The sequence below is a fragment of the Heloderma suspectum genome, chromosome 17 (assembly GCF_057233095.1).
Source record: "Heloderma suspectum isolate Gila_16-S chromosome 17, 16-S_ref, whole genome shotgun sequence".
NCBI classification, from domain to species: Eukaryota; Metazoa; Chordata; class Lepidosauria; order Squamata; family Helodermatidae; genus Heloderma; species Heloderma suspectum.
The window spans coordinates 15956396-15973481 of NC_139474.1; the positions used below are offsets into that span (position 1 = coordinate 15956396).

General features: G+C 48.9%; 2 protein-coding genes across 2 annotated transcripts; one reads left to right on the forward strand and one right to left on the reverse strand.

Moving 5' to 3' along the window:
- Positions 1 to 1071: 1071 nt before the first annotated feature.
- Positions 1072 to 1982, reverse strand: LOC146334598 (uncharacterized). The gene has a single exon (XM_084824746.1). The coding sequence runs from the start codon at positions 1980 to 1982 to the stop codon at positions 1512 to 1514; it is 471 nt and encodes a 156-aa protein (XP_084680872.1). The 3' UTR covers positions 1072 to 1511.
- Positions 1983 to 11658: 9676 nt separating this feature from the next.
- Positions 11659 to 14527, forward strand: LOC146334599 (uncharacterized). Its single transcript, XM_084824745.1, has 2 exons — positions 11659 to 11745; positions 13052 to 14527. The coding sequence occupies exon 2, from the start codon at positions 13073 to 13075 to the stop codon at positions 13541 to 13543; it is 471 nt and encodes a 156-aa protein (XP_084680871.1). The 5' UTR covers positions 11659 to 11745; positions 13052 to 13072; the 3' UTR covers positions 13544 to 14527.
- The last annotated feature ends 2559 nt before the right edge of the window (positions 14528 to 17086 follow it).

Here is a 17086-nt window from a genome sequence, read left to right on the forward strand (position 1 = left end):
CTGCTGAAAGAACTGTCGTTTTCCCATGTCCCTCCCCATTCCTTTTCACTTGAGGGTCATGCCTTTTCCAACTGCAAACCTGAGGGCAGGGACTGTCTCCTCTCTGGCTGAGGAGTGGCATACAGCTACGTCAACAGATAGTAACGAAGGAATGGTGTCTAAGGGCGATTTTGTTTCACCGACTGTGTGCATTCGGGGCTGAAGCGGGGAGGACCATCGATTGGTGTTGGTGGTGGAGAATCTGCCTTGCATGGAGACAGTCCCGGACTCCCAGGGTCAATCCCAGACATTCCTGGAGACCCTAGAGAGCCACTCCCAGTCTGAGAACGCAATTCTGAGCTCGATGGCGAGCCTGCCTGAGCTGACGCAAGGAAGATTCCCATGGACCTATCTGCTCTCTCACCAGGAGATGGTACCACAACTGAAAATAGAGCCACCTTCCAGGAGAAATCTCACCACTTTCTGGTCCCCATCTCTGTCCCTCCTTTTCCTTTGTCTTTTTTTTTTTTTTTTTAATTTGGCCACTTGCAGCAGGGATTGGTTCCTAACAGTTCTTAGCAGGAGATTTAGTCAGATTTGCTAGACTGATCCTTCTTCATCACTCAGCTCCCTACCACAGTCTCTAGAATTTACCTTTCTGACTGGGTGAGGGGACGCATTTCGACATCGGCACACATCCATGCAAGTACACATTCCTGAATGGGATGCATCGCACATCATGGCATGTCACACACACTGCAGCTGTGCAGACCTATTTGGAACTCTGTAAGAAACTCCACAGGACGCTTGGGTGTATCTCGAGCATATCTTTAGCCCCAGGAATAGCACACCATCTGGGCCCCTGGCGCGAACACACAAGACGCACCCGACCAGCCTTTCTCGACCTTGGTCCCCTGACGTTGTTGGACGACCTCAGCCCCCGATCACCATGCCTCCCCCCCCTCCTTTATCTCTGGGAGTCCCAAGGCCAGGTGAAAACAAGAGGAAGGACGATAAACCCTTCTGGAAATCCACAGAGTGACCCCTCTGTGCTTCAGGTGAAAAGACCACCAGAAAACCAGTGCTATAATGCAAAGGCAGTTTTATTAGGGAGGTGGGGGTGGGAGGTATTCGACTGAATGATAAGCAGGCCAATGAACAAAGAACGCACGCCAGTGAACAGCTTCCCTGCTGAGATTGTTTCTGGAGAAAGAAAGGGGGGCTAAACGCATAGAACGGTCTCCCCTCTTTCATGGAGATGAATCCCCTGTGACCCTGATTTACCTATTCAGCTAGGTGATCTCTCTTTCGTGGCAAGGCTTAGTGGTCCCTATCCTCTTTACAGTCCTCAAGGGGAGCGTGCTGGAAGAGCCTTCGGCAAACAAGGGAAATCGGAGAAGAGCACAGACAGTGGGGAAGAGCGGGTTGAAATGAGAGCGAAACGGGTGCAGGGGAGGTATGCATATGCCTGAGTTCCAAATCCCAGCACATCTTCTGGTCATTCCTTTTGGTCGTGGATTGTCCGTGCGCGCTCAGCAGGGGGAGTAGCAGATGCTGCCTCTGCGCCCAGCCAAGCTGCCTTTGCCTCCAAGGTAACCGAAGCGGCTCCTACCACCAAAAGAGCCCAGAAGGCCAGGGCCAGCTCCACCATAGAACCCTGTGCCAAGTCCTCCTCCAAAGCCCCCGACGGCACACGGGGTGTTGCCTCCGACGGCGACAGGGTCACAGCTGGCTGAGAGGATGGGGCCGGGGATGGTCACGACGCAGGGAGCGGGCTGGATCGTGACCTCTGAGGGTGGAATCTGGTTGACGCAGGAAGGGTTGACTCCAGAAAGCACGCCCAGATCAGCTGAGGGCACGGCAGATCCGGAGCCATAGCCATAGCCAAGGATGGAGCCAAGGCCATAGCCATAGTTCCCCCAGCCACTACCCCCAGCTCCAAAACCAACAACGGGGCTGGAAACACAGGAGGGGACGGCGCAGACTGGTCCACAGTACTTCATGGCTGAGAGACGGAGGCGGGTCTGAAAGGAAACACAAGGGAGAGGTGCTAATGACCCACATGGGTTGATTTATTACCCCATCCGTTTTTAGGATGTGTGAGTTTTATTGCTGGACACCACCTGGGGAGGGGTTCCTGCCCTGAAAGGCGGCCAAGACATATTGTAAATATTTCAAATGAACAAATAATGCATAAGAAGATCTTGGATGCACAGGAACAAAAGAAGCCATCAACTCCCGTAATAGTGTAAAGGGAAAAGAAATCCCTTCATGGAGACCAGCTTCGCAGGCCCAACTTTCAGTCCCCTCCCCAACACATGTACCCCCGAAGGACCATATTGAAGTGGAAACAAACTCCAGGGAAACTGTTTCCCCTCTTTTCCTTTCCACCGGGATGAATGAATTCAGATGGACTCCAGCGAAGAGCATCGCAAGCTGTTTTCCTACTGAATCAGCGCATTGGCCCACCGAGACAATGCTCTGACTGCTAGAGGCTCTGCAGGTTCGCAGACACAGATCTCCCTGGCAGAAGATGGCCTAGCGTGGGCCAGGGCCAGGGGAAATGATACGGATGGTGAGGGTGACATGATGCAGGAGGGAACAGGAACAGAAGAAACAGGTTGATGCATATTACTCGAGGAGATCTTAACAGTTCAGGAAGTGCTCCGATGTAAGATGCATGCCTCCATAACCCATGCTGTAAAGAGCATGAGATCCCTGGCCCATGGTGAGGGTGACATGATGCAGGAGGGAACAGGAACAGAAGAAACAGGTTGATGCATATTACTCGGGGAGATCTTAACAGTTCAGGAAGTGCTCCGATGTAAGATGCATGCCTCCATAACCCATGCTGTAAAGAGCATGAGATCCCTGGCCCATGGCTCAAAGGAAATACATTTGATTCAGGACTTGAAGGGCTCATTCGCTAAGCTCAGCTATTCCTCCGTGGCAGAGGATGTGTCTGTGCTGCAGAACATCTGGTTTTACACGGTGCTCGTCTGTCTCCTGTGTCTTCTCCTCACCCCACCCTCCTGCAATACTCTTGTAGTTCAGCGGCAGAGCACATATTTGGCACGCATATTTTGATTCTATCTCTGGAAATTCCTTTTAGTGCTCGAAGAAATCCTGCCTGAGACCCTGGAGAGCCACTGCCAGTCGATGTCAACAATACTGGGCCAGCTGGCACAATGGTCTGGCTCAGTAGGACCCTCCAGAAGGAGTCCAAACGATCAAAAGCCATCAGAAGGTTCAAGACGTTAATCCAAAAGGGGCCCCGCAGGGACTCTCCCTAAGAATCATGTAGCAAAAGTACACAAGAAAGGCTTAGTGTGTGTGTGTGTGTGTGTGTGTGTGTGTGTGTGTGTATATATATACATACATACATATACATACATACATACATACATACATATGCAATAGCATGTCCTAGAGCTCGCAGGGATATCCCATTGGAGTAGTTTTAACAAGGTAAAGGACTTGGACAAATCAAGCACACCTGTTCTTCTGCGGTGCTGATGGGAGAATGGGATGAAGCTGTTGGAAAACTGTACAGGGACAAGTCCTTTTATACTGTGTCCGTGGCAGGCCTGGTGGCTGAGAGACGCCTCTTTAAACTTAAGTGCTTTATTATCTGCCCTGGGAAATCTGTGGCTGCCAATAGAGTCAAAATTACTTTAAGAACCCGAAGGCCAAGAACGATGCTGTCATCAGCTCATTATAGCTCATCAAAGGCGATGGAACCATGCCGAATGCTTTCCTTGTCCTTTTGCATCCCACTGGGAAGGTTTGCTTCTGCTTCTGGTCCCGTCTCCGTTGTCTTGGGAAGAAGACTTCGGGGTCAACAGCACGCCTTTGCTCAGGGCTCTTAATCTGGGGAGCTGGGTGGGGAATCGGGATGTATGAGAATGTCATTTGTGTGTGCAAAGCTGTCGAACAAGCCCCGTTCACAGCGCGGAATGCTGACAACAGCAAGAGAATGTGTTCCACAAGGAAGTTCCCAAATAGTCAACCACGCGGTCACATTCAAACAATTCACATTTAGTTTTCAATCAAACAAGCAGTTTGCAATTGTGCAAATTTAAGATTGTGCCATTTCATGTTTTAGTCCATATTTAAAGTTAAACCATATTGGAAAAATACACCCCATTTTGGGACACTCATTCCGTTCCATCGTGTTCAAATTGTGCAGTTTCCCCATTTGCAGAAACTGAACGGAGATCACAAACGACTGCAGTAAATGGGATGAGAAGAACAACATCAAACTGTTCAGAGAATATGTGCAAATGCAAACAATGCTTGTTCATCCATCTGTATTAGGGGAGAATTTCAAACTTGTGAGTTCCTATCATACAGCTGTTTCCACCACACCATAGATAAGGGCATAAGTGGGCTCCTGCTGGATCAGACCAAAGGCCATTGAGTCCACTATCCTACTTTCCACAATGGTCAGAAGGGGAAAGGAAATGAAAGACATGAGGAAGATGGAGTCTCCAAGGGGACACAACTGGCGATTGAATGGCCTAACATGTCTGAGTGATATTCAGGGCCAGCCGAAGCCACATTGCTGCCTGGGGCCATTAACAAGATGTTGCTGCCACCACGACCACCACCACCACATTTCTTCCACACAGAAGCCAACAGGACTTGCAGTGGAATCTTACTTCTGCGCTGGGAACAGGAAAGCATCCCCCAGCAGCGCAGCCAAGTGACTCCAATTTCAGGATCCAAGGTGCTGAATCCATTTGGGGTATGGGGTTCGGCACTTTGGATACCTGCTTTAGAGTTCTGGCTGGTTCTGACAGAAACCCAGAAGGGATTCACAGCCCTCCAAAATCAGAGATGCCAGCTTCTACTGTCCCCCACTGTAAAGGAAAGCAGCACCCGATCTTAGTAGGTCCTAAGGCAGCTTGGTAGAAATGGCAGGAGAGGGTATTTCCCTCAGAGTCCTGTAAAATATATGGGAAATACGTCTGTCATGGACTAAAAGAGAGTTACATCCTGGGCGGTGTCCCATCCTCCATATATTACTTGGGAGTTGGGACTCCTCCCGACCCCGAGTAATATATCACAAACTCCTCAAGCAAGATTTCCAAATGAGCTTTTCAAACCACAACATAGTTACTCTAATGGAGACTTAGAAATAATTAGCTGAAGAGTACGATAATCCACAGTGAGATGACATAGTCAGCAAGACCTATAAAGGGAGAAATCACAAGCAATTTGTGTTGGGCATCATTCTATGTGCTTTGATGTCTTCCCCTGCCGTGGGTTGGGGATCGTTTCCTGGTAGAGAAGGCGTCATCACTTTCCAAAATTGTTGCCGAGACCACAACTCATGAACAAACAAGAAAACCAGGAAGCCTACAGTGCTTTGACCCCACAGGAGAGATGCTGACATCAAATTCTCAACTCTGTTTAAGATAGCATCCTAGATTACATTTACTATGCGCTGCCTTATGTATAATGATATACCCATAACATTGGGCATAAATGTAACTTTACACTCTCAGCAATATCCCTTTACTCAAATAGCTTGAATATTTCCCCCTGGTCTAATACAAGACACATTTTATGTCTGCAGAGGTCTTGCTTAGCAATTCTTCCCCCTCTTTTTCTTTTCTTATCTTTTTAAAATGAATTTAATCGAATATAACAGTGATAAAAACGTAATATTGGTTACTGTGATGAAGGGCGACATGCTCCTACCTTCCTTGCAAGATAGGAGAGCCTGGGAGATGCCCATCCGGTGATTTACCCATGAGTAGACCTGTCAACATCCATGCATTTTTCCGTTAGTCTGCACATGAGAATTCAGACTGGTTGATGGAAAACAGGCAGACTGAGGCTCCTTCCTTTTATTTAAGCACATAAGAAGAGCCCTGCTGGATCAGGCCAAGGGTTCCTGTAGTCAAGCCTTCTGTTTGCACAGTGGCCAACCGGATGCCCACGGGAAACCCACAAGCAGGACTTGAGTGTAACAACCCCCTCCCAGCCATGTCCCCCAGCAAGCAACTGGTGTACATCGGCATACTGCCTTTGATACTGGAGGTAGCATAGAGCCATAAGGACTTCTAGCAATTGATAGGCTTCTCCTCCAGGAATTAGTCTAATCCCTTTTTAAAACCAACCAAATTGGTGGCCATCACCTTGTGGAAGTGAATTCCATAGTTTAACTATGCCTGAAATTCTTAGAAAGCAACAAAGCAACAGGCTCTCCTATCTTGCAAGGAAGGTAGGAGCATGTCGCCCTTCATCACAGTAACCAATATTACGTTTTTATCACTGTTATATTCGAATTAAATTCATTTTAAAAAGATAAGACAAAGAAAAAGAGGGGGAAGAATTGCTAAGCAAGACCTCTGCAGACATAAAATGTGTCTTGTACTAGACCAGGGGGAAATATTCAAGCTATTTGAGTAAAGGGATATTGCTGAGAGTGTAAATTTACATTCATGCCCCATGTTATGGGTATGTTGTTGTTGTTCAGTCGTTCAGTCGTGTCCGACTCTTCGTGATCCCATGGACCATAGCACGCCAGGCCTTCCTGTCCTCCGCTCTCTCCCGCAGTGTGCTCAAGTTCATATTCATTGCATCTGTGATGCTATCTAGCCATCTCATCCTCTGCCGTCCCCTTCTCCTTTTGCCTTCAGTCTTTCCCAGCATCAGGGTCTTTTCCAGGGAGTTTTCTCTTCGCGTTAGGTGGCCAAAATATTGGAGCTTCAGCTTCATTATCTGTCCTTCCAATGAGCACTCAGGGTTGATTTCCTTTAGGATTGACTGATTTGACCTCCTTGCAGTCCAGGGCACTCGTAAGAGTCTTCTCCAGCACCACAGTTCGAAGGCATCAATTCTTCGGCGCTCAGCCTTCTTTATAGTCCAGCTCTCACAGCCATACATTACTATTGGGAAAACCATAGCTTTGATTAGACGGACCTTTGTCGGCAAGGTGATGTCTCTGCTTCTTACTATGCTGTCTAGGTTGGCCATAGCTTTCCTCCCAAGGAGCAATCGTCTTTTAATTTCATGGCTACAGTCACCATCTGCGGTGATCTTGGAGCCCAAGAAAGTAAAATCTGTCACTGCTTCCATTTCTTCCCCTTCTATATGCCAGGAAGTGATGGGGCCAGATGACATGATCTTAGTTTTTTTAATGTTGAGTTTCAAACCAGCTTTTGCACTCTCCTCTTTCACCCTCAACAAGAGGCTCTTGAGATCCTCTTCGCTTTCTGCCATTAGGGTGGTATCGTCTGCATATCGGAGGTTGTTGATAATTCTCCCAGCAATCTTAATTCCGACCTCTGATTCATCCAGCATTTCTCATGATGTTATGGGTATATCATTATACATAAGGCAGTGCATATTAAATGTAATCTAGGATGCTATCTTAAACAGAGTTGAGAATTTGATTTCAGCATCTCTCCTGTGGGGTCAAAGCACTGTAGGCTTCCTTGTTTTCTTGTTTGTTCATGAGTTGTGGTCTCGGCAACAATTCTGGAAAGTGATGACGCCTTCTCTACCAGGAAACGATCCCCAATGCATGGCAGGGGAAGACATCAAAGCACATAGAATGATGCCCAACACAAATGGCTTGTGACTTCTCCCTTTATAGGTGTTGCTGACTATGTCATCTCACTGTGGATTATCGTACACTTCAGCTAATTATTTCTAAGTCTCCATTAGAGTAACTATGTTGTGGTTTGGAAAGCTCATTTGGATATATTGCTTGGAGGAGTTCGTGATATATTACTCAGGAGGAGTCCCAACTCCCAAGTAATATATGGAGGATGGGACACCGCCCAGGATGTAACTCTCTTTTAGTACATGACAGACATATTGCGAGTGGACAGGGGAGAAATGACGAGACGACACCAATCAATTTGGGATAAAAAGGGCCACATTTATTGATAGATTACAATCTGCAAAGAAAGCACCGATGGGCACACCACAACAAGACCAACATGACAGGTGTGGAGTGAGGCATTCGTTGTCTGTGGCGAGGCGTCCGCCCTCGCCAACCAATCGGACATACCCAGTTGTGGGCTGGGAGACCTTCCCCTGTCACCCCTCCTCGAGCCACAGAACCTGAGTGGGTGAGGAGGGTTGGCCTCAAAGGTAAGCTGTATCTCCCAACTGGGGCCAAAAAACCCTGAGCCGGAAGCCTCGGGCCTTACCAGTCACCTGAAACAGTGCCTGCGAATGCTCACCTGGCCACTCCCCCAGTGGAGAGCCCACCCGGAGCCGCCGGTGCAGCTTTGTGACTGGAAGTTCATATTGTTGAGTGCTAGCTTAACGTATGCAGCTCGATGTGGGAACTGCAGTGTGAAGTAGGCAAAAAAAAACCAAAGCCTAACCAATGCGGCTAGGAGCCAAAGTTCCTACTCGGCCCCCAAAATAGGATGACCAGTAAACAACCCACACTGCAGAAAGGGCGGGAGGGAGGGAGCTGGAATAGCCAGAATGAGGAGGCTGCGGGGCAGCGCGGCCTAAATAGTGGCCGGCTAGACCCGCCTCTTGGAGACCCCAGGGGCGAAGGCCAATGTCCTTCGCCCTTGCCCCGTCCTCCCCCCACCACCCGCAACAGCCCCGCCCCGCGGCCAGGCAAGCCGAGCGCGGGGTGAGGGCACTTTCCAATATATTTTACAGGACTCTGAGGGAAATACCCTCTTCTGCAATTTCTATCAAGCTGCCTTAGGACCTACTAAGACCGGCTGCTGCATTCCTTTATGGTGGGGGACAGTAGAAGCTGGCATCTCTGATTTTGGTGGGCTGTGAACCCCTTCTGGGTTTCTGTCAGAACCAGCCAGAACTCTAAAGCAGGTATCCGAAGTGCCGAACCCCATACCCAAAATGGATTCAGCACCTTGGATCCTGAAATTGGAGCCACTTGGCTGCGCTGGTGGGGGATGCTTTCCTATTCCCAGCACAGAAGTAAGATTCCACTGCAAGTCCTGCTGGCTTCTGTGTGGAAGAAATGTGGTGGTGGTGGTGGTGGCAACATCTTGTTAATGGCCCCAGGCAGCATTGTGGCTTCGGCTGGCCCTGAATATCACTCAGACATATTAAGCCATTAAATCGCCAGTTGTGTCCCCTTGGACACTCCATCTTCCCCATGTCTTTCATTTCCCCTTCTGACCATTCAGGGATGGACGAAAGGGACTTACCTCATCCGGCAGCTTGCTTCGTGGTGGGGGGGAGGAGCCCCGTCCCTCCCCCCGAGGTTCAGGTGAGGGGGGGAGGTGCCCCACCTCACCCGGACAAAATTCAGGCCGGGTAGGAGTAGGGGTGAACGAAAGTCGCTTACCTTTTCTCGCAGCTTTTTCGCGGTGGGGGGGAGCAGCGAAGCGAAGTTCAGGCCGGGGGGGAGGCTTCCCGCCTCGCCCGGCCGAAATTCAGGCCGGGGGGGGAGGCTTCCCGCCTCGCCTGGCCGAAATTCAGGCCGGGGATGAGGCTTCCCGCCTCGCCCGGCCGCGAACACGAAAGTAAAAAAAAAAAAAAAAAACGTCCCCTGATAGGCTACGTGACGATTCACGTAGCCTATCACGGCTAGATCTGCGAAGTCAGATCGAAGTCAAATAGCGTTGCCCTTATTTTTGCCGTAGTCTAGGTAAACATTGACGTAGACTACAGCAACTAAATAAGGAACGCGAATGGCGGCTCCCTATGGGGGCCGCCATTCGCGTACGCGCTTTTTTTTTTAAAGTCACCCGTGATAGGCTACGTGACGATTCACGTAGCCTATCACGGCTGACTTTGCAAATCTTGCCGTGATAGGCTACGTGAATCATCACGTAGCCTATCAGGGGACTTTTTTTTTTTTTCTTTCATTGCAATGGCGGGGGTGGCAGCCTGTCAAAAGCCGCTCGAACACCGGACGAACCGCCAGCCGGACCCGCCGCCGGGAGGGACATTCAGGGAAGGTAAGTCCCGTCCCGGGGGGGGTGGGGGGCGGGGGGGGCGGAGGATTTTCCCCCGAAACTTGTTCGGGGGGCCGAACACGTTGGCGCTCAGCCCCCCGAAGTTTCAGGGAGAAATTCTCCGCCATCCCTAGGTAGGAGTGCCCCGTCTACCCGGCCATGAAAAAAAAGTAAACACACACACACGTGATAGGCTACGTAACGATTTACGTAGCCTATCACGGCTAGATTTCCAAAGTCAGCCATGATAGGCTATGTAAATCGTCACGTAGCCTATCACGGGTGACTTTGGAGGGGAAAAAAAAGCGCGTACGCAAATGGCGGCTCCCATGGGGACCGCCATTTGCATTCCTTATTTTGGCACGTCTAGTCTGCGTAAAGATTGACGTAGACTACAGCGAAAATAAGGGCAACGCAAATAGCGTTCCCTTATTTTTGCCGTAGTCTACATAAATCTTTACGTAGACTAGACGTGCCAAATTAAGGAACGCAAATGGCGGCGCCCCATGGGAGCCGCCATTTGCGTGCGCGCTTTTTTTTTTCTTTTTTCAAAGTCACCCGTGATAGACTACGTGACGATTTACATAGCCTATCATGGCTGACTTTGGAAATCTAGCCATGATCGTTACGTAGCCTATCAGTGTGTGTGTGTGTGTGTGTGTTTTACTTTTTTTTTGCAATGGCGGCAGCGGCAGCTGGTCGGGAGACCGGCCGCCGCCCCCCCCGCCGAACCGCCGCCGAACCGCCGCCGGGAACTGCCGCGGAAAGGGACATTCTCCGAAGGTAAGTCCCATCCCGGGTGGGGGGCGTGGGGCCAGCGGAGAATTTCCCCAACACTTTTGGGGGGCCAAATGCATCAGCATTCGGCCTCCCGAAGATTCGGGGAGAAATTCTCCACCAACCCATTGCGGAAAGTAGGATAGTGGACTCAATGGCCTTTGGTCTGATCCAGCAGGAGCCCACTTATGCCCTTATCTATGGTGTGAAGGAAACAGCTGTATGATAGGAATTCACAAGTTTGAAATTCTCCCCTAATACAGATGGCTGAACAAGCATTGTTTGCATTTGCACATACTCTCTGAACAGTTTGATGTTGTTCTTCTCATCCCATTTACTGCAGTCGTTTGTGATCTCCGTTCAGTTTCTGCAAATGGGGAAACTGCACAATTTGAACATGATGGAATGGAATGAGTGTGCCAAAATGGGGTGTATTTTTCCAAAATGGTTCAACTTTCCCGCATAGACTAAAACATGAAATGGCACAATCTTAAATTTGCACAATTGCAAACTGCTTGTTTGATTGAAAACTAAATGTGAATTTTTTGAATGTGACCGCATGGTTGACTATTTGAGAACTTCCTTGGGGAACACATTCTCTTGCTGTTGTCAGCATTCATGGCTGTGAACGGGGCTTGTTTGACAGCTTTGCACACACAAATGACATTCTCATACATCCCGATTCCCCACCCAGCTCCCCAGATTAAGAGCCCTGAGCAAGGCGTGCTGTTGACCCCAAAGACTTCTTCCCAAGACAACGGAGACGGGACCAGAAGCAGAAGCAAACCTTCCCAATGGGATGCAAAAGGACAAGGAAAGCATTCGGCATGGTTCCATCGCCTTTGATGAGCTATAATGAGCTGATGACAGCATCGTTCTTGGCCTTCGGGTTCTTAAAGTAATTTTGAATCTGATGGCAGCAACAGATTTCCCAGGGCAGATAATAAAGCACTTAAGTTTAAAGGGGCATCTCTCAACCATCAGGCCTGCCACAGACACAGTATAAAAGGACTTGTCCCTGTACGGTTTTCCAACAGCTTCATCCCATTCTCCCATCAGCACCGCAGAGGAACAGGTGAGCTTGATTTGTCCAAGTCCTTTACCTTGTTAAAACTACTCCAATGGGATATCCCTGCGAGCTCTAGGACATGCTATTGCATATGTATGTATGTATGTATGTATATGTATGTATGTATATATATATATGTATGTATATATATATATATACACACACACACACAGACTAAGCCTTTCTTGTGTACTTTTGCTACATGATTCTTAGGGAGAGTCCCTGCGGGGCCCCTTTTGGATTAACGTCTTGAACCTTCTGATGGCTTTTGATGGTTTGGACTCCTTCTGGAGGGTCCTACTGGGTCAGAGCATTGGGCCAGCTGGCCCAGTATTGTTGACATCGACTGGCAGTGGCTCTCCAGGCTCTCAGGCAGGATTTCTTCGAGCACTAAAAGGAATTTCCAGAGACTGAATCAAAATATGCGTGCCAAATATGTGCTCTGCCGCTGAACTACAAGAGTATTGCAGGAGGGTGGGGTGAGGAGAAGACACAGGAGACAGACGAGCACCGTGTAAAACCAGATGTTCTGCAGCACAGACACATCCTCTGCCACGGAGGAATAGCTGAGCTTAGCGAATGAGCCCTTCAAGTCCTGAATCAAATGTATTTCCTTTGAGCCATGGGCCAGGGATCTCATGCTCTTTACAGCATGGGTTATGGAGGCATGCATCTTACATCGGAGCACTTCCTGAACTGTTAAGATCTCCCTGAGTAATATACATGAACCTGTTTCTTCTGTTCCTGTTCCCTCCTGCATCATGTCACCCTCACCATCAGCATCATGCCCCCTGGCCCTGGCCCATGCTAGGCCATCTTCTGCCAGGGAGATCTGTGTCTGCGAATCTGCAGAGCCTCTAGCAGTCAGAGCATTGTCTCGGTGGGCCAATGTGCTGATTCAGTAGGAAAACAGTTTGCGATGCTCTTTGCTGGAGTCCATCAGAATTCATTCATCCCGGTGGAAAGGAAAAGAGGGGAAACAGTTTCCCTGGAGTTTGTTGCCACTTCAGTATGGTCCTTCGGGTTTACACGTTTTGGTGGGGACTGAAAGTTGGGCCTGCGAAGCTGGTCTTCATGAAGAGATTTCCTTTCCCTTTACACTGTTAGGGGAGTTGATGGCTTCTTTTGTTCCAAGACCTTCTTATGGATTATTTGTTCATTTGAAATATTTACAATATGTCTTGGCCGCCTTTCAGGGCAGGAACCCCTCCCCAGGTGGTGTCCAGGAATAAAACTCACATCCTAAAAATGGATGGGGTAATAAATCAACTCATGTGGGTCATTAGCACCTCTCCCTTGTGTTTCCTTTCAGACCCGCCTCCGTCTCTCAGCCATGAAGTACTGTGGACCAGTCTGCACCGTCCCCTCCTGTGTTTCCAGCCCCGTTGTTGGTTTTGGAGCTGGGGGTAGTGGCTGGGGGAACTATGGCTATGGCCTTGGCTCCGTCCTTGGCTATGGCTATGGCTCCGGATCTGCCGTGCCCTCAGCTGATCTGGGCGTGCTTTCTGGAGTCGACCCTTCCTGCGTCAACCAGATCCCACCCTCAGAGGTCACGATCCAGCCCGCTCCCTGCGTCGTGACCATCCCCGGCCCCATCCTCTCAGCCAGCTGTGACCCTGTCGCCGTCGGAGGCAACACCCCGTGTGCCATCGGGGGCTTTGGAGGAGGATTTGGCAGAGGGTTCTATGGTGGAGCTGGCCCTGGCCTTCTGGGCTCTTTTGGTGGTAGGAGCCGCTTCGGTTACCTTGGAGGCAAAGGCAGCTTGGTTGGGCGCAGAGGCAGCATCTGCTACTACCCCTACTGAGCGCGCATGGACTGTCCACGACCAAAAGGAATGACAAGAAGATGTGCTGGGATTTGGAACTCAGGCCTATGCATAACTCTCATGCACCCGTTTCGCTCTCATTTCAACCCGCTCTTCCCCACTGTTTATGCGCTTCGCCGATTTCCCTTGTTTGCCGAAGGCTCTTCCAGCACGCTCCCCCTGAGGACTGTAAAGAGGATAGGGACCACTAAGCCTTGCCACGAAAGAGAGATCACCTAGCCGAATAGGTATATCAGGGTCACAGGGGATTCATCTCAATGAGAGAGGGGAGACCGTTCTATGCGTTTAGCCCCCCTTTCTTTCTCCAGAAACAACCTCAGCAGGGAAGCTGTTCACTGGCGTGCGTTCTTTGTTCATTGGCCTGCTTATCATTCAGTCGAATACCTCCCACCCCCACCTCCCTAATAAAACTGCCTTTGCATTATAGCACTGGTTTTCTGGTGGTCTTTTCACCTGAAGCACAGAGGGGTCACTCTGTGGATTTCCAGAAGGGTTTATCGTCCTTCCTCTTGTTTTCACCTGACCTTGGGACTCCCAGAGATAAAGGGGGGGGAGGCATGGTGATCGGGGGCTGAGGTCGTCCAACAACGTCAGGGGACCAAGGTCGAGAAAGGCTGGTCGGGTGCGTCTTGTGTGATCACGCCAGGGGCCCAGATGGTGTGCTATTCCTGGGGTTAAAGATATGCTCGAGATACACCCAAGCGTCCTGTGGAGTTTCTTACAGAGTTCCGAATAGGTCTCCACAGCTGCAGTGTGATAAATCAGGGTCACAGGGGATTCATCTTAATGAGAGAGGGAAGATTGTTCTATGTGTTTAGCCCCCCTTTCTTTCTTCAGAAACAATCTCAGCAGGGAAGCTCTTCATTGGCATGGGTTCGTTGTACTTTCCCTGGTTCAGAACTGTGTATGGTTCAGTCAAATACCTCCCTCCCACCCCCACATCCCTAATAAAACTGGCCTTGCATTATAACACTTGCTTTCTGGTTTTCTTTTTACCTGAAGCATGGAGGGATCACTGTGGTGGATTTCCAGAAGTGTTTATCATCCTTCATCCTGTTTCCACCTGGCCTTGGGACTCCTGGAGATTAAGGGATGGAGTTTGCTGGGGGAGAGGAGTCATGCTGGTTGGGGGCTGAGATACTGCAACAGCTTCTGGAGGTCCAAGGTCGAGAAAGGCTGGTCGGGCGTGTCTTGATAGTTCATACCAGGGGCCCAGATTGTGTGTTTTCCTTTGGTTCAAGATATACTAGCAAAAGCCCAATTATCCTGCAGGTTTTTAATAAGGAGTTTTGAAAGTGATCTCCACAGCTGCCAGGTGTGTGATGTTTCACGATGTCAGGAATGTGGATTTGCATGGATGTGTGCTCAAGGCGAAATGTGTCCCTCACCCAGTCAGAAATGTACATTCTAGGGACTGTGGTAGGGAGCTGAGTGATGAAGGAGAAGTCCAGTAAATCCCACTTAGATCTCCCGCTGAGAACATTTAACACCACAGCTCTGCAAGTGGCAAAAAAGAAAGGACAAACTAGGGAGAGAAATGGGGACCAGAAAATTGTGACATTTCTCCTGGACAGTGCTTCTATTTGCAGTTGTAGCTCTGTCTACTGGAGACAGATCAGATAGGTGCATGGGAACCTGCCTTGTACCAGCTCAGGCAGGCTGTCCATCTTGTTTAGAATTGCCTGCTCAAATTGGGAGTGGCTCCCTCAGGCCTTCGGAGATGTGTGAGGTTGAACCTGGGAACTTATTCATGCACGGCGAATCCACCTCAGACATGATTTGCTTCTTACTATTTCTTGAAGAAGTTGTATACCATACGTCAGCCAAGAAGGAGACATTCCCTGCCCTCAGGTTTACAGTCTGAAAAGACGTGATACTCAAGAGAAAAGAAATAGGGAGGGAAGAGGGGGAAATAGTAATTCTGTCAGCTGGGCTATGGAATGGCCCTATTTCCCCCTCTCATCTCTCTCAATACATCCTGCTCAAACTGCTCCTGGTGGTAACGGAATGCAATGGTTTGGTTTTTTTTTTCCTTTATGCAGTTCTCCGGTTTTTGCGATGCACTTCTCTGAAACACACCCACCCACACATACATGCATATGTATATACATGTATATATTTGGGGAAATTCCATGCAACAATGCACGATGTAGGGAAAAGTCCATTAAAAAGACATATATTATGGGAACATCCAAACAAACAATAAATGTGTATACATTACGAGCAATTGTGTACAAAAATGCACAAGAATTTTCATACCTATGAAAATGCACACAGGAATGCATGAAATTCCATGTGGACATCATCATCATAGAAAACTGATATGGAAATAGGGCAGAACAAATGACCGCTTTAAAATTGGTTAGAACAGACAGATTCATCCATTATTATTGCTGGCAAAATAATAATACAAAAGTGCATTCACTTAATCTTTAATCTGTCGTAGCATTGAGAGTGGGGTATGTGGCATAAAGCATGCAATCCACCAGTCAGGGAAGATTGACTGGTGAATCACCCCAATCCCTGACACATGGGAAGAAGAACCTGTGGAAATGAGCCACTGACACTTCCCAACCACCTCTGAAATCACTGGCAGCCAGGCTACTGGGTGGGACAGTGCAGGAAAAGCTTTGCAAGTTAGAGAATGTCCCTTATAGTTGAGCATCACAGTACTAGAGCTGTGTGCATGCCAATGGCCTCTCAAAATTCTTCACCCCTCTTGCATGTAGAGAAATTGGAGGGGACTATTTCACTAAATTTCTTCAGGGGGAGGAGAAATGGATCATGGGTGGGGGTCACTGTCAGCCATAGCAAGGGATGTATGGACTGTGTAAAATCCACTCCATCTGTGTTTCGTGGATTGTCAGGCACTGTTTGTTCTGTCATCCTCCCACAGATCAATGCAAATATATATATATATATATATATATATATATATATATATACACACACACATACACACACACACACACACACATACACATACACACACACACACACACACACATACAAAAAAATACTCAAATAATGATGCAAGGCATTTTGTAAGAATTTACACAATTTACCATTTAGCGTATCATCCCCCATTCCATTCGCTTGTCCTCAGCAGAAACCTGCATATCTTCCTACGATAAATATGCATAAATTTTGGGAAATTAAAAAAGAAAAAAATCATCCAAAAGTCCATGGACTCCTCAAGCCTGAGGGGGTCACTCCTAGGGATGTACGAAAGTCACTTACCTTGAACGAAACTTTATTCGCGGTGGGGGGGAGGCGCTCCATCCCTCCCACCAAAATTCTGGCAGAGGGGATGCGCTCCGTCCCTCCCCCACCGAAATTCTGGCCGGGGGGGAGGTGCTCCGTCCCTCCACCCCCAAATCCTGGCCAGCCGGGACGCAAATGGCGGCGGCTGTAGCCACCACCATTTGCGTCCCTGCAGTCAGCCGTGATAGGCTACGTAAATGTTTACATAGCCTTTCTTGGCTGAGTTAAAAAAACAAACAAACAAACCGCACGTACGTA